This window comes from Drosophila erecta, unplaced genomic scaffold (assembly GCF_003286155.1).
Source record: "Drosophila erecta strain 14021-0224.00,06,07 unplaced genomic scaffold, DereRS2 tig00000092-arrow-pilon, whole genome shotgun sequence".
In the NCBI taxonomy this organism is placed as follows: Eukaryota; Metazoa; Arthropoda; class Insecta; order Diptera; family Drosophilidae; genus Drosophila; species Drosophila erecta.
Window position 1 is genome coordinate 15,706,402 of NW_020825207.1, and position 21,872 is coordinate 15,728,273.

General features: G+C 41.9%; 1 protein-coding gene and 1 pseudogene across 1 annotated transcript; both read left to right on the top strand.

Annotated features, from left to right (window-relative positions):
• Positions 1-16,647: 16,647 nt before the first annotated feature.
• Positions 16,648-17,229, top strand: LOC26526577 (annotated as a pseudogene).
• A 1,315-nt stretch (positions 17,230-18,544) lies between these two features.
• Positions 18,545-20,183, top strand: LOC6549567 (ENHANCER OF AG-4 protein 2). The gene has a single exon (XM_001974433.3). The coding sequence runs from the start codon at positions 18,693-18,695 to the stop codon at positions 19,572-19,574; it is 882 nt and encodes a 293-aa protein (XP_001974469.1). The 5' UTR covers positions 18,545-18,692; the 3' UTR covers positions 19,575-20,183.
• The last annotated feature ends 1,689 nt before the right edge of the window (positions 20,184-21,872 follow it).

The following is a 21,872-nucleotide window of genomic DNA, read 5'->3' on the forward strand; positions in this document are numbered from 1 at the left end:
GTGGCATTTAAAAATTTATGCAATAAAGTTCGCCGGGCATGTGTGTGGGTGTAATGTGTGTGTGCGTTGGTGTATGCGAATACTTTTTAGACTTCGGGCCAAGAGATTTTACACACTTGGCCATGGTCAACTTTGCTGAAGGTCAAGTTGAGCGAAAAGTCTTCAAATTCCTTAATTATTTCGGATGAAACGGCAGTGGGCGGGAGGCGGGAGGCGGGGCGCAGGTACTGGCCATTTGGCTGGCCTGCCAAATAAATCAGCCAAGCACTTGACAGACGCACTGAAGTTACTAATTTAATTTACATTTTTAATTTATTTTTGCGCTGAGCTTTTCTTTTGCCTCGCGGCTCTATGGCTCCCTGGCTCTAGCTGTTCCCCTGATTCTTTTCCCGTCAAGTGAATAAGTAATGAATTTACAACTTCTTGAGAATTCTCAAATTAAAAACAATAACACAAATGGGAGTACACCGATTGCGTATACAAATGGCGAAGGGAAATGGCAGCAGAAGTAGGAACAGGTGCTGGTTTTGCATATAGATTTAGGGCGAATGACTAATTAAAAACGGTTGGGCGTGGCACAGTTAGTCAGCACAAACACAGAACAGGCAGCAACGGAAATGAGAATGATGCACTCACGAAAAAATTGCCCACAACATAAGTGGCTTTACGAATTTGTAGATACACTATATGGACTGCAATCTGAAATACATGTTTTGGTGGTATTAAATTTACAGATATAAAAATTTGCTTCAAAAAAGTGTCAGTATTTCAAAATAACACATATTTTCCTTTGTTAACAACGAATATAGTTATGATATTGGTATTAAAAAATGTTTTTAAAAAGAATAGAACCCAGTATTTCTAGATCTTGAACCTGCGCTGCTCTCTGCTTGTTTTTGGACAATCATTGCCGATGTCCTTCCCATCCCACCAGCCTTTCCGCCCTCGGTCACTGTCATTTGCACCTCTTACACTTTACACTTGCAAAAATGTCGGCCACAGAGCTTCATGCATATGCAAATTGCATTTGCTTGGCACACGCTCGCTGCCTCTTTCACACACACACTAGCCGTCCTTCTCTCTTGCCACATCTCAGCTTCAGCTTGCTCCTGTCCAAACTGCGGCTGAGATTGAGGCAAGGGCCACCTGACTTGATCAGTGCAGAGCCAGGCTCGTGTTTTCCGCTTTCCCCCAGGTTTTCCTTCTGTCTTTCTGCGACCCAGAAATTCGCAAGTCAATTTGGGTTGGACGCAAACATTGGCGATGGGACTTGCCAGGGATTTCAAATGAGGATGTAAGCAGGGAAATAATATAAGCACTTCAAGCTAAATTGGTAACTCTGGAGAAATCATATTATAAGAACTTTAAGCGCGCACAATCAACAAATTGGGCAAATATCGCGTACAGATTGCAATCAATTAGTACAGGAGAGCCCCCTGACCCACACGTTTCAATTATCTTTCCGGCTCGTTAATCAAATGGGTCACTTGACCTTGCCTTTGACATTGCGACGGCCCTAATAAAAAATAGCATTTCCCTAAAAAAACAAAACCCTTGATACTTGCTAAACAGTTTTTGCTGTTTGATTGCAGCCAACTCCACGAAAGCAAAGAATCCAAAGTTAGAGGAAGGCAAAACACTGCGTAAAATCGGAGGGCATAAAAATTAACTTTGTTAAGAAAGTGCGGGAATTTCTTGCTCAAATGTCCATTGGGCAGCGTGCAGCAAAAAGGTTTATGAAAAACACTTCAGTGAAGGGTATGGGATAACAAAAAGAGGGGCTAGGGTGGAAAAAATACACAAAATGAAAATTAAACGATGTTTAAAGTTACTTTCTCGTCAAACTCTTCACGCACTTGTGGGTTCTGGTTTTACCTTCATTACGCAGACACATTTTTCCGCCTTCTATAGGTCGGCATTACAACATTTTTTCCTTTCTCGCACAGTTTAAGGTATGCTAACAAAAATATTGACCAGCAGATATCCCGCTGGGAAACCCAGTAAAATTACAGAATAGTTTAAGTTCGTATTTTATGGGCTCTTTAATTCCGCACAATTATCACATATAATTTTGCCATTTACATATCGCAGGTATGGGGCAGTCGCTGACCCCGCGTTTAAATCAAATTATGGTACTTGACTGTTTGTCTTTCTCTCCATTTCCTTTGTGGGTCTTTATTTGCTTTTGTTAAATTAAATTTTTTAATTAAGCCGCGTTTCTGGGGTTGCGCTGGGCTTCTGTGCTTTCCTTTTTTGTCTTTCGGTGTTATTTTATTGGGACCGGCGACATTAAAATGTTAATGAAGCCGCATTAACATATGACGGTCATAAAAAGGTATTAGCTTGGACAAACACACGGTGACGCACACACACACACACACAGCTACATGAGCTCATGCAGCTAGTGCAGGGGTGCGGGGGGAGGGGCGGAACACACCTGAGTCCAACAGCAACTACCCGCTGACCGCTTGATCCTGCCCAGTCCTTTCCCGCTGACTTTCCCAGTCCTGTCATTCTGGGTCCCTTCGCCTGCTGCTCCACCTTGTGCTGCATAATCCCCTTAAATGGACACGGCAAGAAATCAACTGCAACATCTATATAAACTATACAACATTTTAAAAAAGTATTTAGCTAAATAGGTATAAGCCATATAAGATATACTACGAATGGTAGGACGTTGAAAGTATTCGCTAAAAACATGTTAGTTTCGTGGAGCATTTCTGCCAGTGTACAGACACACTGGGAGCTGGATAGGAGGGGGTGGAGCCCAGGGTGCCATTGAGTTTAGGACCCTCACACATGCTGACAGACCCAACTTACAGTCCGATGCGATGGTGGCCAAATGGCATAAAGTTGAAATAAAAGTTGACTGGCTGCGGCTGCTCCAGCATTTGGACCTGAACCTGGACCTGCTGGATATCCCACCTCGGCATTAGCATAACCATTGCCATCCGGGTGATGGGAAATCGCAGTGTTTTTGGGCTCTGGCAAATGTCACCACAATAGTTGCCGCGCTCGCTGTGCTGGTGAGTCCTTTTCAGGGACCAGCGTTGTCAGGACAACGATCAGGGTCGAGATGTTCTTAAGTGACCGAGAGCCAGCCGTGAACAGGAAAGCGGTCTCAGCTTGAGGAATTACAAAGGCTTAAAGGGAACCATACAAAATTATGGTTTTAGGGGTTATCAAATAAAGTCAATTCAAGTTCCTTTGAATTATAATCCTGAGATCTATTCTTAGCTTGTAAATGTCGAATAAGGTAAACAACTCGTATTTACTTAATGAAAAACCAAACAAGCCATTTAAAAATACTGCCTACTATTTTACTGTTTTCTTTTCTTTGCGAAGTACTTCTGAAATGCAAGGTATTTAAGTGCGTCAGAGATTTTAAGTTGATCTAGCTGGGCAAGTTAATTTGTAGTCCCTGCTAAGCCCGAAAATTCTTCGCATATTTGGGGAATAAGTTGCACCAAAAGAAAAGCGGCAGTAAAATTTCGTATATTTTTCCCTCGCTCGCATTTATATTTATACGCACATAAATTTCGCTGCTCCTGGCAGAGCTTACATTTTTATGCATGGTAAACGCCGGGCCCAAACGTCGCTAATAAGTTGGCCCAGATCGGGACAAAGCCGCCGTATATATTCCATCCAAAACTATTCCGCACATACTCGTATACCAACTCTGCGATGGGTATTTCGCACACATTTCACGCATTTTGATATGCAAACAAAATGCACTGAATAAAGAAGCCGCACATGGCACAAAAGGTTGGCCAACAAAAACTCCACTGGTGAAATGCAAAAGCAGGTGGGGGAGGTAACAAAATAAAAAACGAATGGTAAAAACCGTCGAAATTTGCACGTGAACACAAAGAAGCAATTTAACAAAAAGCAAATGCCAAATAGTACAGCGGCTACTGCGAAATGCAGTGAGAGAAAAACTCCTAGAAAGAGTAAAATATCTTGCTACTTGTGATAGTAGTTCCACTTTTTTGCCTACATGTTGTTTAGAGATGTTAATTTTAGTTTTATAAATCATATATTTTCTTTTATATACGCACACATTTAATTAACAACGATGTCTTTCTGCAATTTCTCTGTGTGTCATCAGGTGCAACAGGAGGGCTGCCATAATGCATAAAGTGCACATAAGTTGGGGAGTCTACGTCCCTCACTTCTGTCTCCGAGTTGTTTATTAAAAGTATAAACAAAAGGCTCTCACAGGGAGCAACAAAAGGCTGAGCTGGCTTGTGTTGTTACTTTTTAGTGCAAACTGCATAATTTATAAATGTTTCCACGGCTGATGGATGGATAAAAGTAAGGCGTTGCATCAGTATGTTGCGATATTTGCACAGAGCCCTGGCATAGGAATATGCAAATATTGGGAAACTTGTTAACAGACTGTTTCAAAGAACATGGGCACTGAAGCGTATATTGTGGAGCACTTGGAAGACCTTTTACTATTTTATTTAAAAATATTTTGCATTGCTTTTAATTTGCTGCAGGACCCTTTATTGCACACTACACCGATGAACACCCACAAAAGCAATTAATTTGCTCCTGTTCTCGTACACCGCAACGTGAAACTTATGCAGTTTGTCAACAGAAAGCCATACTCCGTTGCGATAACTGGGAAGATGACGTCGCAGGGGGAGGAATATAAAACAATATTTTGCAATAAACAAGGTAAATCAATTTTCCTTACTAGGACAGGCAATCGAAGTGCCGCGATCACGCGACGCGAACACGCCCATTAACCCACAGTGCCCTCTCATTTTCTTATACCCAATGTCGGTTGACGGGTCATTTAATGCACGTTTTATATGTGGAAAATAGGGAAAACTCATTTTCAGCTGATAACTCGGCTCTGAGAATAGGCCAATTCGATCGGTGATGAGACTTCAGCACACTTGTTGCCAGCTTTCAATCTCCCCGCATTTCCTTACACTCATTAGCCAAAGGAATTCATTAAATGAAAAAACACTGACAACTGCCAGATTCAAATAATAATATAAAAGAGGGGAGATAAAAAGGCAAAAGCCAAGTGACACAGAAGCGACGGCAACAAATTAAAAGCCATAAAAGGCATCAAATTATGTGACGCACTTCTGGGTGTTGCCACAAGGGGAAAGCTGGTAGTGGGCGGAGTGAGGGGCTGATGGGGTGGGGGCGCGGAAGGCCAAGTCAAGGCAGCCTATTTGTTAACCCCAGCGTGCCGGCAAACAAAGTTTTTCAATTTCAGACGCATAATAAGGCGACACAAAGAGGCGCCACGGAGGATGGGATCCAAAAAAAGTAGAAGAGGCGCTTGCTGAAAATGTGTAGTTGAAACATAACTACCCTACCGAAAAACACATACAAAAAAAATAAAAACTATGTTTAACATTTATTCAAAACGTGCCTTTTTAGGCACAACAATTTATGTCGCTTGCCGCAAAAATGTTTTCGTAGTAACTCAAATAATATTTATTATTTAAATACAAGGTAGACGTTACAAGGGTAAAGCGAGTGCCGCGTCGTCTCAGAGGAAAATGAAATTATGAATGTGCGTTTGGCAACAACCGCACTCCAGACGCCCACGTAGACCGAGCTCACCTGGCGCCCCGCCGCCCACCGCCACCCACCTGGTGCCTGGCACCCTACCCCCTCCACCCCTCCAACCATTCCTGCCCCACCGACGTGGGTGGGTGTGCTCATTTTTCTGTCAAGGTGTCATAAATGACGCGACGTTGGCGGCAGCGCCATTGCCATCGCATGCGTGTAAGTAAAATAAATGAGGCTCGGCACAATGGCAACGGCAGCAGGGAAAACTGGGGGGGGGGGGGGGGGGGGGGGTGGCAGCGGGCGAGTGGAACAAAAGCTAAATGAATGACACAAACCGCAGAGCAACAGTGCCAAAAAAAGAGCGGCTACCGTGGTAATTAACTAGGCACAAAAATACCCTCTAAAATACAAATTGTTTGGAGGCTGCCAGTACCTGCGCTTTCAAATAACATATCATACAATAATAAATACTTATAATGTAAACTGTTTGTGAGGGGCATTAGGCAAAATGAAAGTGTCATTAGTCGTCTAATAAATTGGTTGATTAAACTGTTGTTCAGAAATAAATCCCTCCTACTCCCATGACAAACTCCATTGCACTGTTTCACTGGGTACGAAAATCAGGTATTACGCCAGAAAGGTCATGGCGTAGAGTCATTTTATTTATGGCATTATTTGCATGCGCTCAAATGTACGGCAAACATTTTTCAAGTCACAAATAAAAGAAGTAAATTTAATTAAAAAGATTTTCGTTCGCTTGGGCTTGTTGCCATTTTAACATGACATGAATTTGGCAGACCTAAAATAACAAAAAGCATAAGGATGATCCTGATTTGGGTGGATATTTTTGGCACGCGATGATTGACTCCGCGGATTTTATGAATGAATTTAAGCCCATTACGACCGTTGAAAGTGTATCAAATTTTTATGAATTAAGCTACAAAATGAGCTATCAGTGAAGCGAGCGTAGTAAACAAGTCTGCAGAATCCTAGCGGAATATTTGTTATTCAAAATTATCCTCCATATCGGGCATATCTCATCTCATCTCCTGCGGAAAACCCTTCAAAAAGCAGTCAGCGAACGATGCTCAAAGGGAAATCCAATTTAATGACTGGAGCAGCCCCTGCGGAATCCTCAGGAACCCCACTCAATCGATGGACACCCGTTGCACGATGACTTGTGCTGTAGGCGATGCACTGAGAACAATCATTACTTACGTGATCTGGCGCTCTTGATTATACAATATACTCGTAGACTTGGATCGCTATAGCTTTACAAAGTTCTACCATCACAACAAAATAATTAGTTCAGGGAAATGTAAGTTTTCAGGAATTTTCTTTAGGCAGTAGGTGTATTATTAATTTTTTGAGTGGGAAAACATTTCTTCAAGTTCACCCCGCCCCGCCCATTCGGAATTCAAAGTCCGCGTCTTTGTTTTCGCTGCGGCTGTCACTTTGGACGCGGAGCCACGTTAATGGCAAGTGTAAAATGCTTTAAGCCAAGACCAAGACCTCCATCAGCAAAGGAAAACGGAAGGACACAGAGGAAAGTGGCAAAGCAGACCGACGTGAAGCGTCGTTGGGAGCAAAAAAGAGTTTAATTAACACGAAAATGGTTTCAATTACATAAAATTACGTTTCCTTGCAGTGATGTTGCCATTGTAGTGCTCCCTTCCATGCCCTTCTCCGCCTTTCTCCCTTTCTCCCTCGGCGTAAATGAGCTAAGGGCAATGCAGTGGGTGTGGACCTGAGGGCGGGGGCGCAGTGGGGGCGTGGCCCAGTTGATTTGGGCACGGAGATTTATTGGGCGTCAGTTGAGCAAATTAGTTGAAATTGTCAGTTAAGGCAGTTGAAAAAGTTGCGACTGCTGCTTTACGGAGTTTTACGATGGTGGACGAGAAGTTCTTATCGGAGTGGAACATCTTGGACAGGGAAGCACTCGGACTCCTCTGGCAAGTACCAGTCCTGGTAATCTGGCTAGGGAACAATAGGATAAGCAATATTTTTAAATATTTTACGTTCGATTTGAGCGCGCATATAAAACTCTAAAAAGCTTGCTTTTTCTAACCAACTTTAATGTTCGTACGCTTTAATGTGGCAAAGCACTTCCGTCCGACATTCAATTCGACTGGAATTTTTCCTGCTCGTTATCTGAAAAATTCCGGGTCGCGGTCTGTTTGCCATTATTGACACATTAATCAAACAATGGACAAGTACTTTCAATTTATTTTCCGCCATCATTTTAAAGCGCTCCACTCGCCGGAGGGGCAAACAAAGCGCAGACATTCCCGTCGAGAGTTCAGAGCTCTTCGGTGACCTCGGCCTATGACAGAATGGGGGGCATCGAGGGGTTGGAGCTGCCCTTTCTGCAGATTAGCTATCATTATAAATATTGACCGACTGACAGGAGGGACACGACGAACTGCAGACACGACACTGGGATCGACGCAATGCATACGACAAATTAGGTTGATTGCTTGGAGTCCAAGTACCTGCCCCTGTCAGCATTTCAATTAAGCCGTGCTCTCTGCACTTTACTTTTTTCCTTACTTAATTTGATTCATCTATTTTGATAGCCGGCTGGAGTGGGTGGCATGAAGGTATCGCGAGTGCCGAGCCTGGCATTTGTGTGCGATTTGGGTTTGCATATTTTAGCGCTATTTCTGTCGCATATTTTGCCCTGGCGGTGTGCGCAAAAATAGCAACAAATGCCACATACTTTGGCTTAATAGTCATAAATTTCCTTTGTGCCATTTCTTGTGCCTAGGAGCCGTAAACTCCGGATCTCCATTCTTTTGTATTCGCCTGGTTTGCCTTGCTTTGGCCCCAAAAACAGGAGCAAAATTTCTGCGTTCCACATTATACTGATTTTATACAGCAACTAAATGGGGTAGTATAATTCAGCAAAGAAACGTGAAAGGTATTCTAGTGCTTCTTTCTAATCCGGTATAAGTTTGGGGTAATTTGTGGCTTTATAGTTTCGTTAAATTTGTTTGCAAAATAGAAGCTCCTCATTAATAATTAAATTGTATCCACAAGAAATATGCTATATCTTTGAGTTACCATTACATATCATGTTCAACACCTTAGTTTATTGAAACATGCAAGCATATAGTAAGTATATGTGCCGCTTCAATTGTTACTTGTAGAGTAAAAGGTATACTAGATTCGTTAAAAAGTATGTAACAGGTAGAAGGAAACGCATCCGACTGTATAAATTATATATATCCTTGATCAGGCTGATCTGCTCTTCCGTCTGTCCGTCCGAATGAACGTCGAGCTCTCATGAACTATAAAAGCACTTCCTTTACTGAGTAACAGGTATCTGATAGTCGGCGACAATAGCGTCCTCTCTTGTTTCTCCTCTGGTCATTTACATTTAGTTGACTTTTGCCTGCGCTCGGTAAAAATTTAACGCCACATATTTTATACGTGCACATTCATCACATTGCATTGCAATTGAATTTGCATTTTTCCAGGACCAAAACACGCCATTTTTCCACCCCTAATAAAACACACTCATGAACACATTTATTAGAGGCAGCGCCAAAATGTAGGCAATGCTTTTTGCATTTGCATTCTAATCAGCTATTAAACTACAATTATTTAGTACAACAAAAGGAAAAGCACTGAAGCTCACACACAGTTTCCCGTGCAAGCCATAAATTAAATCACTGCCCTCTGACCTCGGGGGCGTGTGTAATTGATTTTGAATGGACACGCCCCCTGGACGAAGCTACGGTTGCCGCCCACTCCGGTTCACAAGCAGTTCAACAAGTTTTCAATTGAAATTGCTGTTAAATATTGATCTATATTTACTTGTTTTCAGAACGGCAACAGTTTATTTAGCTAATGGATCGTTTACCTTTTAAAGGTCGACAGATATCATGTAATTGAAATAGCTTTGCTGGTAAGTGAATGTATTCTCAAAAAGTTATTCCCTCTCAATTAGTTTCAATTTATTATCGAGTTTTATATAAACAAGCTAGAAGTGTGGATGGCTTTTCACATAACTTCCCTTTAGTTCCGTTTGAAAAACGATTAATGCTTTCAATCAAAGCAAAAATAATTAACTTTGTTTTGTACTTGATCATTTATGAATTTGCTGTTTCTAAACTAGTTTATTTAAAATGGGATGTATAGTTGCTTGTTAAAAATGGCCTCCGGCTTAATTTCTTTGTGTAATATATTTTTAATTTTTTGTTATAATGTGGTAATTGGGTCACTGCACATTTTTTCTTCCATAATTCTTGTCAAGTATGTGAGCTAAACTCACTTAATTATGAAAATTAACAATTAATTGTCCGCATATTAAATGGTTTTTGCTCTAAGCTCTTTGAGCTCCCAGAAATAATTGGCCTAGCTTCAATGCGTGCCATGGAGATCAAGTGACCCGGACAAACACACGCAAGAGGATTTGCACGGAGCCGGGGAAAAATTCCTTAGCGCTTTGTCTCCCATCGGACATTCTCGTGGGCATTTAAATTTTGTGAAGCAGCCATAAATTATGCGCTTTATCAGCGATAAAAGTAAATACAGTTGTTGCTACAAACACGCCTATTGGGAGGCGGCGGGCTTACCTGTCCTACCTGTCTTACCTGGCCCTCCTCCTGCAAATCCCCACCCGGGAGTTCCCCACCTGCCCTTGGCTTTCCCTATTGGGTCAACTGTCCCTTGGATTGCTCTAAAGGCAGGGGGAACTGGTGTTCTTCGGGCTAGCACTCCGAAATACCCAGTATTTACGTTTTCATATTACATACATACATATTTATATATTATTTTAAATCTTAACGAAAAGGGGTATGGTTTAACTCTGAAATACACATTTGGCCACATTTCCCAAAGGAATGCTTTGGTAAAAAGCCATGCAAATGTAGCGCCTTTCTTTCAGCACAATTTCCTAAAATCTGTTGCATATGTAGTGTATTATAGCAGATATTTCCGTATGCACTGGTTTTTTTATTGCAAATTTCCAGGGTACGAAAAGCGAGAGTGCCAGTTGAACCGTCGACATATAAATGAATAATTCAAAGTGTCCTGCAACGGTGTCCTGTGTGGAGCGTAATGCGTAAAGCACGCAAAAGATTACACATACCAGGGCGCCTCGTAGTGTGCGTGCGTATCGGTGTGAGTGCGTATCCGAGTGTGTGAGTGTAGTTAAGGCTTTATCTGAGGGGTGCCAAACCAGGGACACCCTGCAAGAGCTACAACAGCATGCGACAAATATTTAACATTGGCATATTTTTCACACAAACACACAAGTAGAGGTATCCGAACAAAAGGCCTTCAGCCCACCCCACGCCCACCGTCACTCGCCCCTCCCCACCCACCTGGCTTATGCATGTTTTATCTTGCCCACGTGGAATTTGCGTGCGTTTAAACGTTTTCGATAAGGTTTCGCTTTTAACCCGCAGACGTTGCCCCAGCCTCGAATTCAGCCTCACACACACACACACACACACCGAAAGCTTGACTTGTTTATGTCCCTCTGGATGTGTGTGTGTGTGTGTGTGTGACTGCAGCCCAGTAGGTGTGAGTGTGTGTCTGGCATATTTGTATATGCGTGTTAAGACCTCGGCTGATAAAAATGCCTTTGGTTAAGCATTTTCACCCTTTGACCCCTTGGGGTAGGCATGCATAACATACGATCCTGAGCCCAATAGCAACATATTTTCCTCGGCGGGGCATTGAAGCGTTAAAGATTTCCAAAGGATTGCTCGCATTTTATAGGGTTAAGCCAAAGACACTAGAATAATAAGATGCGTAACGGCCATACATTGGTTTTTCACTATGCAGCCACTTTTTGGTGGCGCCAGTAATTGCTCTCTTCCCGCTCGCATAAAATTGAGAGCATAAAAATCTAAAAATATAATTCACTTGCTTGTGTGAGTGTAAACAGTAAACAAAAAAGTTGTGCTAGAAGACGATTTTCGATCCGAAATCAATTTTGATCTAAGAAACGAATTTGATTAATGTTTTGGTCAATTTCATATTTTCTAGTATAAAGTAATTATTGTAATAAAGTAATATTAAAATAATTCGGTATTATTATGTACATTTATTCACCTATTACTATTTCTATGATGGAATTAAATAATTATCATATTAAGGCAATCCAAAACTCGAGTTTTTTACTAACGAGTACTTTGTACTCGATTGCCAGAGTACAAATAATATAGATTTTTGTTTAGGAAACATATTTTCTTGTAGCCCTATAACTCCCAACTAATTCTAGTGAAGACTGTAAGGCATGTCTTCTAATTTAGAGTCTCAAAATAGTTCAAGTAATCTCTCTTACGGGTCGAGCAGTGAGTGTAGTGTATGTACCGGTGTATGTATGTATGTATGTATGTATGTATGTATGTATGTATGCATGTATGCATGTATGCATGTATGCATGTATGCATGTATGTGTTACTTGCACAAAGTAGTACAAATTGTCTTAATTAAAGCCTGAAGAATGCTTAACTTACTGTCGGAACACATGGTTATTGCCGCTCTAAATATTTGCTTAGGAAAAATATTGTCTTGTTGCCCTATAATTCCCAACTGGTTCTAGTGAGGACTGTAAGGCATGTAAGTCATTTCGAGTCGCAAAATAGTTTTCTCTTACCGGTCGAGCCGTGAGTGTAGTGTATATGTAGTGTATGTACCGGTGTATGTAAGTATGCATTTATGTTTGTATGTATGTATGTATGTATGTATGTATGTATGTATGTATGTATGTATGTATGTATGTATGTATGTATGTATGTATGTATGTATGTATGTATGTATGTATGTATGTATGTATGTATGTATGTATGTATGTATGTATGTATGTATGTATGTATGTATGTATGTATGTATGTATGTATGTATGTATGTATGTATGTATGTATGTATGTATGTATGTATGTATGTATGTATGTATGTATGTATGTATGTATGTATGTATGTATGTATGTATGTATGTATGTATGTATGTATGTATGTATGTATGTATGTATGTATGTATGTATGTATGTATGTATGTATGTATGTATGTATGTATGTATGTATGTATGTATGTATGTATGTATGTATGTATGTATGTATGTATGTATGTATGTATGTATGTATGTATGTATGTATGTATGTATGTATGGATGGATGGATGGATGGATGGATGGATGGATGGATGGATGGATGGATGGATGTATGGATGTATGTAGTGTATGTTTTACTTGCACAAAGTAGTAGTGGCAATCGGCATTGCACATTCAACTTAAAGCATTTGGTAATGTATTTCATTCATCTGCTATTACTATTGAAGGGAGATATGGATTACTGCATTATTATACCTGTTACTCGTAGAGTAAAAGGGTCGACCAGATTCGTTAAAAAGTATGCAACAGGCAGAAGGAAGCGTTTATAGGAAGCGTATATACATATATTCTTGATCAAGTTCAATAGCCGAGTCGATCTGGACATGTCGGAGTCGATCTGGACACTTCTAAATTTAAATGCAGATTAGCCACTTCCAGATCCGATTAAGATAAGTTGAGTTATGGAGTTTGGAACTTCAGCCTTAGGACATTTCTAAATTTTTTTGGATTTCTACAAAATCGTTAAGTCAAAAATTTAAAAAAAATAATGTACAAAAATTTAGAACGTGCCTTTTTGCTGCAGTGCGAAACTATTTTTTGACCTTACTCACCCATAGGCATTTACCATTTACCAATCCTTTTAAGCAATGCTCTTAAAATCAAAAGCCCGTAAAACAAAGCCCGTGTACACCCCATTTTATATTAAACTTTAAATAAATCCCCTCGAAAATGTGGCCCCCAAAAATGTACACAGCCTGGAGGAGCTCCATAACGCGGGTTAAGCAATTGCTATCGACATGGAGCGTCTGCAGTGGAGTTTCCGCGATGGCCCCCCTTTTCGGAAAGTCGTATCGCACATCGGGATCAGGGGCTGGGCAGCGGCGGCTTCGTGTTATTAAACGCGGATTAAGTGGCGGACCCGGAACCCGGGACCCGGAGCCCGGACCTGAACCTCACCGAAACCACAACCAGAAAACCGACCAGACGACCCCGGCCAGACTCCGTGGCTTGCATGTGCATAAATTATAATGCGACGCTTCCTGCCAAATACGCCCCTCTTTTCTGAATGGGACTGCGCGCTCCATCTCCATCGCCATCGCCATTGGAATCGCCATCGCCATCGCGTCCTCCGTCTCCAACTCCATCCGCAGGCTCTGCTTACTTTTACATAGTCCAATTTATCGTTACTTTGTTTGGCACACAATTTTACGCTTAATATGTGTTGGCGGCACTCGCATATGGGGCTCTGCCTTGAAAAAAATGGCTTATACCGCAAAATGAAGAATAAATTCAAAAAGTAATCACTTCTAGTAAGCTTCTTTAGCAACTACTGTTTCAATTTAGACGATGCAACAAACTATTTAGGGACAAACAGACTTGCACTTTTTACCATCATTTTTCGCAGTGCATTGAGTCTACATCAAAGCTGCTGCCATGGCTCATTCCTGTTCCTCGCTCTGGTCACGGCTTCTCCTATCGAAGCACATGCAATATTTAAATTGCAGTCATGGCCGTAGCTACTCCATATCCATAACCGTATCTGGAGCTGGGTATCTGGTATCTGGAGTATGCCACCCATCCGTACCAAACTCGTATCGTTCCCCGTTCGTTGACATGGCCAACGGCCCTGGCATTGATCGGAACCCAGAAAAGCGCCACGAACCATGCAAAGTCACAACTGCATAAATTTACCACCGCCTTTGCATTTATCATAAGAAAAATGTGCAGGAAAACGTCATCTGCATGCCATTCTCACAAATAAGTAGCTTGAACTATACATGCAGAAACTGTTTCTAAAAAATGTCTAAGCTTTTTGGACTTCAAGTGGAGAAAATACTTTATATTTCCCATTTTATTCCGCATATTCATATTAATTATAAGAAATTGGCCTAAAGAAATGAAATGATTTTTCCAAGGCATATGTCCAAGCCTTTTCCAATTGAATTTTTTCACCTTCAGCATAGATGGTCTCCACATTAAATATAAACATTTGTTCAATGAGAAACGGCAAGTGCCAAAAACACTTTACTGCAACTTCTTCCGCATGCATTTGAAAACTAATTTAACGTAATGAAAAGCCAATCGGATGATCAACAAGCAAATATAAATACGTTGTGGACTGGCTGGTTTTCACTTTGCCGACTCAGTTTGCTTCGAAAACGGCACTTCAGCCGAGGGACGGATGACCAAGCTCTTCAGTGGTCAAACAATGGATTCATGCTATTGAAGTTGCATAAATTTGGGACTGAAGCTTCGCTTCGCCTCGCATCCATTCGGTTCGATTCAATTTCCCCCTGGCAGTTGCATGTCACAAACGCTAAAACAACATGCACTTAAAAAAGCCAGGATATCTTCCTCGGCCCCCTGACAACCCCTTCTAATGGACGTCGGTCTGTGTGTGTTTGTTTTGTTGAGAAAATAAACAAAATGCTTGTTGATATTTTGTGGCAGCCAATGAAGCAAAAAACTTTCTGTCCATCCGTTTGTCTTGTGTGTGTCCAAAGCATCCGTTGGCCTGCAGCGGAATCGGTAAAATCAACAAGACCCCGGATCCACAGCAAATGGGATGGAGCATGTATAGGTCGGTCGCCCGATCTAAAAGCTGCTTCCATTTGCCGCATAATTGCAAACAAAAACGGAAAATATGTGTCCCAATCGTTCGAGATCAAGCTCGCATTCACAGCTCAATCGCAACTAGAATTCGAATTCTCGCTGCTTAGAGATATCTAATTTCACGTACTACCTATTGAGTCCTATTCAAATTATAGGGTCTCAGGTGGCCATTAACTCAAAGGAGAGTGGCAAGATGGGCTTGGAATTAAACAAGTTTTAAATAGCCTTCTTTGTACCGGAAAAAGTTAATAGTACTCTAAATGGTAGAAATAGATAGCAACCAAATTACTGAAACATTGATAGGACCTCCAAACCCTTGGAGATTTTGGATAACCCAGAAACCAGATACATTGTACCCACATCAAAGATTTTGAGTCCCCGCCAGATTGAAGTCTTACCCCGTGTACGCCAACCAATTGCCTCCATTGTTGGCGACAGATTTTAGCCGCTTGTTAGTGGCTAACAGTGGCGTTCACAAATACACACACCGAGAGCTGGGTTAGCATCGAATCCTTGTCACATGCTGGGTTACACCTTGAACCCAGAGCCCGGGACCCGCGTGCGATGGATATTTTTCTGCGGCATTTTCCGATTTTCCCGCTTTTCCGACAAAGCATCGTTTACGGGAGCAACCGCAGCGCCGGCACAAGGTAGCCTGCACACACATCCCGACCGTATAAACCATATAAATAAACAAAGCTCTGGCCGTCGTTCATCGTCCGGCGTCCCTACGCACTTTGTCCTGGAGCGAGAAACGAGAGGCAACTGTCGAAACTGTCAGGATGTCAAATAAGCGACAGTGGGTGGCAGACAGCAGGAAGTGCGGTGGCTCCGACTCCAAGCAGAGCAGCACAGGAGCAGTACCAGTAGCAGTAGCAGTACCAGAACCAGAACCAGAACCAGAGGTGGTATCAGGATCAACAGAAGGACCAGGACCACCCTAGGCATATTTATTGGAAATCTGAAACAGTTCGGGTGTCGACACTGCGCAAAAAAGTTATTCAACATCCCTATAAATTTTATTTGATATTCTTGCCCACACAGGCAATACAGCCTTTACCTGTTTATTAATTTAAACTATATAGAGGCTGGAATAATCAGTTAAGTTTGCTGGAACAATAGGCTTAAGTTACTTCTCCAAGTGCGCCCTTTACACCCACTCCTGACCATGTATCCATGTCCGGCATCAGGCGCAAAGAATTTGTTACATGAAATTGTTAACGGGCTGAAGCCGATGCCCGGACTCGACTGCGTTTGATGCCTTTTGCTGATATATGGCCAACCTTTGACATCCTTTAAACGAGCAACATGATGCTCTAGATTATGGCCAGGAGATTGGCTCGACTTTTCCCCGTTGGCTGCTCGGTTTGCCCGGATTGTCTCACTTGGGCGATACGTCAATGTGACAGTTTGATAATTTATTTTGTTCAAATTTTGTTTTTCCTTCGCTGGGGAGAGGAGCGCTTAAATAAGTTATCAACGTGGACCAACGGCCATGTAAATGGCAGCACGTAAATGAATGAAATTATTTTGCAACAAATTAAGGCAAATTTATGCGTCAAGGCGACAGGACAGGGGATTCGAGCTGGGCTCGGCGTTGGGATCCTGGATGCCTTGTAACAGGAAACACAATCCACAGGCGAACAAACAAAAGCGAAAACGGAACAGCACGAAGCGAAACAAACAATGAAACGAAAAACGACAGCCTCGAAGAGTGAAAAGCGACGAGTTTTCCTTCACCGAAATCTGAGCAAGGGTTTGTGCAACAAAGTGAAGGCTGCCCCCATTTCCGCATTTACCCCGCAAAACGGGGCTAACTGCGTCCGCTCTGCACTTGTACACATCCCGACATCCACTTCTATATTTTTTATTTCCCAGCCAAGTGAGGCTGGAATCAAATGTCAATAGAGAGTACATTTCATTCGGTCGGGTAATGCTTTTCTGCCCAACAACTCCCACTTTTCAGTTTCCGCATTGTAGCTGTCACAGTGTTTGTTTGCGGATTTGAAGCTTTTCCTCTTTGCAACGCGCTTTTTTGCCACGCCTGCCGTTGTCCTTTAGCGAGGGAGTTGCCAAGGTATTGCGAGCTGGATGCAGCACCTCGCAGTCCGCAAATAATAAAATCCCACAAACATTACCAACATGAATTTCTTAATTTATTTTCGTTACTATTTACTTTCATACTTCTAAGATTATTAGCATAGTTGGTTTTATTTAAGAAATACTTTTTGAAAATCAATCAATCCAAGTGTTGCATTTCGCAAAGCAGTTATTCAATTTAATTCATTTTCCACTTATCATTGTCACCTAGAGCATTCCGAGTTCGTGTGGCCTTCCTCAAGGATCTTTAATCTGCTCTCCGGCTTGGATTCGGATTCTGATTTTATTTTCGGGCATCGCTCCAATGCTGTCCGCCCCTTGGCCCGCCCACCGAGTGGATGCTTTGGATTTGCTTTTTATTTGCACGGAAATGTATAATTTTTCCGAGTCAAATGTAAATACTTTTAGCGTATTTTTGTGGGCTTCATTGGGTGGTTTGCCTGTGGGCTGGGGGCGTGGCACATGCAAATGACACGCCTGATGCTGCGTAAATAATTTTAGCGCTCTCTCTTTTGGCATAAAATGCTAAATAAACATTTTATTCTTGGAAGCATTCCTTCTTCGAATGTGGGTCAAATGGTGTGTCCGTAAAAGGCGCTTTTATCCCAAAACCAGATGCCGAAAATACAGTTTAATTGTATGCATATTGGCTGCGGTTCCGTCTGAGTTGGTGGAAACGTCACGTTTCAACAGCTCAATTTTCGGTTTTGCGATACGCGATGAAAACTTTTGCAATCCAATTAAATACATCGCAAGTCGAAATCTCGTTTTGACAATTTATGCATCCTTGTGAGACGCCACCGGCATATTTATTCCCATCGATGGCTAGACAATGACGCCTGCGGTCCAATAAATAACCTCCCTTTTGACACAATCGAAATTGGCTCGCAAACAAATTTTTTTGCCGAGATATCGCCCTTTTTTTTGATCTCACACGCACTAGGGGTTAAACACTTAACCCGCGTTGTGGCAAAAAATTTGTGACATCAAATTATGGAACGTAGGCGAATCTCGGCCGTTATCAAAAAGAAATAGTAGCCAAGGGCCCAGACAAAAATCCATATTATGGGTGGTTAAAAACAATAAATTAATGCATTTGGCTGAGAATTAATATATTACACTTCCAATAATTATGCCAAAAATGGAGAAAGCCTGAAGGTTTTTATAGCATATTTATATTGTAACAAAAAACAGATAAACCACTAATCTAGTTAGCATGGACATTAAAACATCAAAGCAACAAAATCAAGTTCAGCCTGGCTGAAATATATATTTATTCCACAACCAGACTTGAACCGATAAACTTTTTATACATCCCCAAAATACCACTAAGAAGTTAAAAAAAAAAACAAACACTTTTTGCCTTTTAAGATGACGTCTAGAAGAACAACGTTCGACAAGATGAACCTGGGTTTGCCCGTTCACTCGGACCCCTACGAAGGGCAAACTGAATCGGGATCGTCGATCGACAGGCAAAGCAGCGATAAAGTTATGTCTCATAAGGTGCTGATGGAAAAACTGTACAAGGAGGCAAAGCTCACGATGCCCGACCTTTTCACACATAATCCCTCCTGCAGCTCGGACGACTCCGAGGAATTAGAATTCCCGGAGACTATAAAAGAACGAGCCAGACGCATATCCTTCGTGCGACGCCGAAAGTTGCACTACAATGAGTTCTCAACGGTCGAGTTGGCCAGGCGTCTCATCCGCGAGGAGTTCACCCAGTCATCGGACAGCCTACTTAGCGTGGATAACGACTATGTCTCCGAGATCGCCGAAGAGGAGTGTGCTCCCTGCGACGACAACTCGTTTGACTTCATTCCGTATCTCCAGTACGATCGACCTACAGACCAATCGCAGTTGTCCGACGATAGTCTGCCGAAGGAGGATCCCGAGCCCGGATTCCATCCCACCCATCACTGCTATAACAAGCTAATAAGCCAGATTCCTGATCCGCCGATAGTGTACGTTCCCGTGGAGCCAGAAGCGCGACAGGAACCCCAACCCGAACCGCGATCGGAACCCCGATCGGAACCGGAAGCAGTACCCCCACCAGCACCACCACCACCTCCACCGCCACCGCAACCACCAACTGCGCCGGAAGTCAGTGGAGGAACAGCTCTGGAAGACGAAAAACACACTCGGATCCTCGACCATGGCGAAAACATTGACCTCAGGACTGTTAACGCCGTGCCGAAAACCATTAGTTCGGGTGTGAAAAAACCCGCTGGTGCAAGGACGCGGAATTTATAAGCTAATGGATGGCACAATAGGATATGGGATCCCGTTTAAATTGATTTATATTTAATTGGCAGTACCGACCACATTGTGTTTTCAAATGTTTCGTTAGGTGGAAATAAAAATGCGAAACGTATAGCCAGAAAATGCCTAAGATGGCAAAGTAGCTGAAATGTGATAAGAAGGCTTTACTTGAATCGGCCAAACAAACCCATACCCAATGCATCCAGGCTAATTTAGACACAAAATAACCGTAATCGCCTCTGATCTCAAATGACTCCATCAACGCCTTCTTGGCCCAGCACAGCTTTAAAAATATAGTTTTCCCGACCCGGAGACCGCACAATTATTTGGGCCATAAAGGACGAAGCCCACACTAACGCACACATGAAGGGACGCAGGACATTCACAGGGATAACTAAGTGTGTACGATAATGACCCATAACGGATTCCACTCTTTTCCCTGCCTTACTTTGCGTGGGTGGAAAGAAGGAGGATGAGGCTAAAAGGCATTTGGAGTACAATGTGCTGACATTATACTAACAAACTATTGCCTAACGTTATCTGCCAACGTTATCTGTGAGATAATATTCGGTATTAGCTCTTAATTTTAATAAAGTTATATTTAAGTTAACTTTTCACAATATTTCTTGTTCTCTTGGTAAACAAGAAACGTGCTATTTTCGTTCATCAATATAACTGCCCAGCAAGTGCCGATTTCCATTTTTTTTGTTGGTTCTCGGATCTGTATAACTCAACTTCCCATTACAATATTTCATTTATTATCATTTTTTTGTTGTGCTGTTATACGAGTATGTTCATGAACTCACATGCAAGCCGACGTGGTTTGCGGTTCGTGCATGTAAATATTTTTGCTTCTTTGAAAATATTTTAATTACAAAAGTGTACACTTAAACGCACTTTCATTTTCTGTTTTATGTCGGCCATGCTTTCGCTTACGGTAATTGTTTTGTTTCATGGTCTTATACCCCTTGCACATTGCGGTAAAGGGTATACAAGATTTTTTAAAATCTATATCAGGCAGAAGTCCGTCGAGATCTCTGGAAATATAAAAGCTAGAGTTCAGATTAACCTTGCAGATTCCAGCGCATGTTGGTTCCGCCCACTCTAGTGCTCACAAAACGCCCACACTTTTGAAAAATGAATCTGTTTTTCTCCATTACTATTCGATCGCAACTCACAAAGTAACAGGTATCTGATAGTCGAGGAACTTCACAACAGCGTTCCCCCATTTTTGCGTAAACTGCAGCTAAAGAAAACTATATATACTTGAAATCTAAAAATACTATAACCCCATAAATAACTTGTGTGACATACCATCAATGTGATGTGGCGGAGAAATCCGATTCGTTTGATTTAGCAGCGTATTCATTTGACTAATCTTCACCACTTTCAGCACACCTACTCCATTTGGGCCAATTTGGCGTTCCGTTCGGCCATGAAATGGAAATAAATATCACGTCATACGATCTGCACCGAAATCGTCGTTCGGCTAATGAATACTTTGTTGTCTATGAATGCCAAAGCTGGAAATGTCTAGACATTCTCGGTTGCTTGAACCCCTCGGCTGTGGATGCAGTCCCAGCTGCTGGCCTTCACAAGCTAAAAACAAGTCGATGAGATTGTAATCCCTACTTTAGGACACTAAGGAACTTTTATGACATTTAATTGCCGTTTCCTTTTAGTCCGCACACACGCTTCTCGTCTTTTAAGTTTGTTTTTAAAGGGATACTTGGGTGAATTGGTGTTTAGATGCCAGTGGCAAGTGTTGCTGACCTTTCCTAAGTTACTTGTTTCAGGGAAAAAAATGTTTATCCAATCTTTGTCTGGAGTATCTTTATCACTATCATATTTAACACAGAACTTCAAATTTGAATTGGGTAAATTTTTAAATTTAATTGAAGCTTAAAGCAAACTACTCTACACACGCATAGGTAAAAGAGTTTTAGTAACTTAGCATACCTCAAAAAACCTAATTAAAATTGAATGTATTTTAGGGCATCGCAAGTGCTGAAATTAATCTTTTGCATGGCAATTTGGTTAATTTTTTTATGGGACCCACAAAGTGACACGTCATGCCGGCAAATCAAGCTGAGTGGTCTGCAAGTGCCTGGTCCTAATCATCGGCCAAACATTGTGGCCAGTCATCGTGACTTATGTCAACCCGATCAATTGTGTCCTTGCTCGAGTCCTTGTATGCACATACTTGCCTCGTGTAGCAAGGATACAAAGCAATTGTTCGCCGCAATCGGCGGCATTCGGAGAGCATTAGACTTATTGTCCGTCGAGGGG

What these genes read in the sequence shown, in the direction of transcription:
- LOC6549567 (XM_001974433.3), top strand. Translation starts at nt 18,693, where the DNA reads ATGACGTCTAGAAGAACAACGTTCGACAAGATGAACCTGGGTTTGCCC.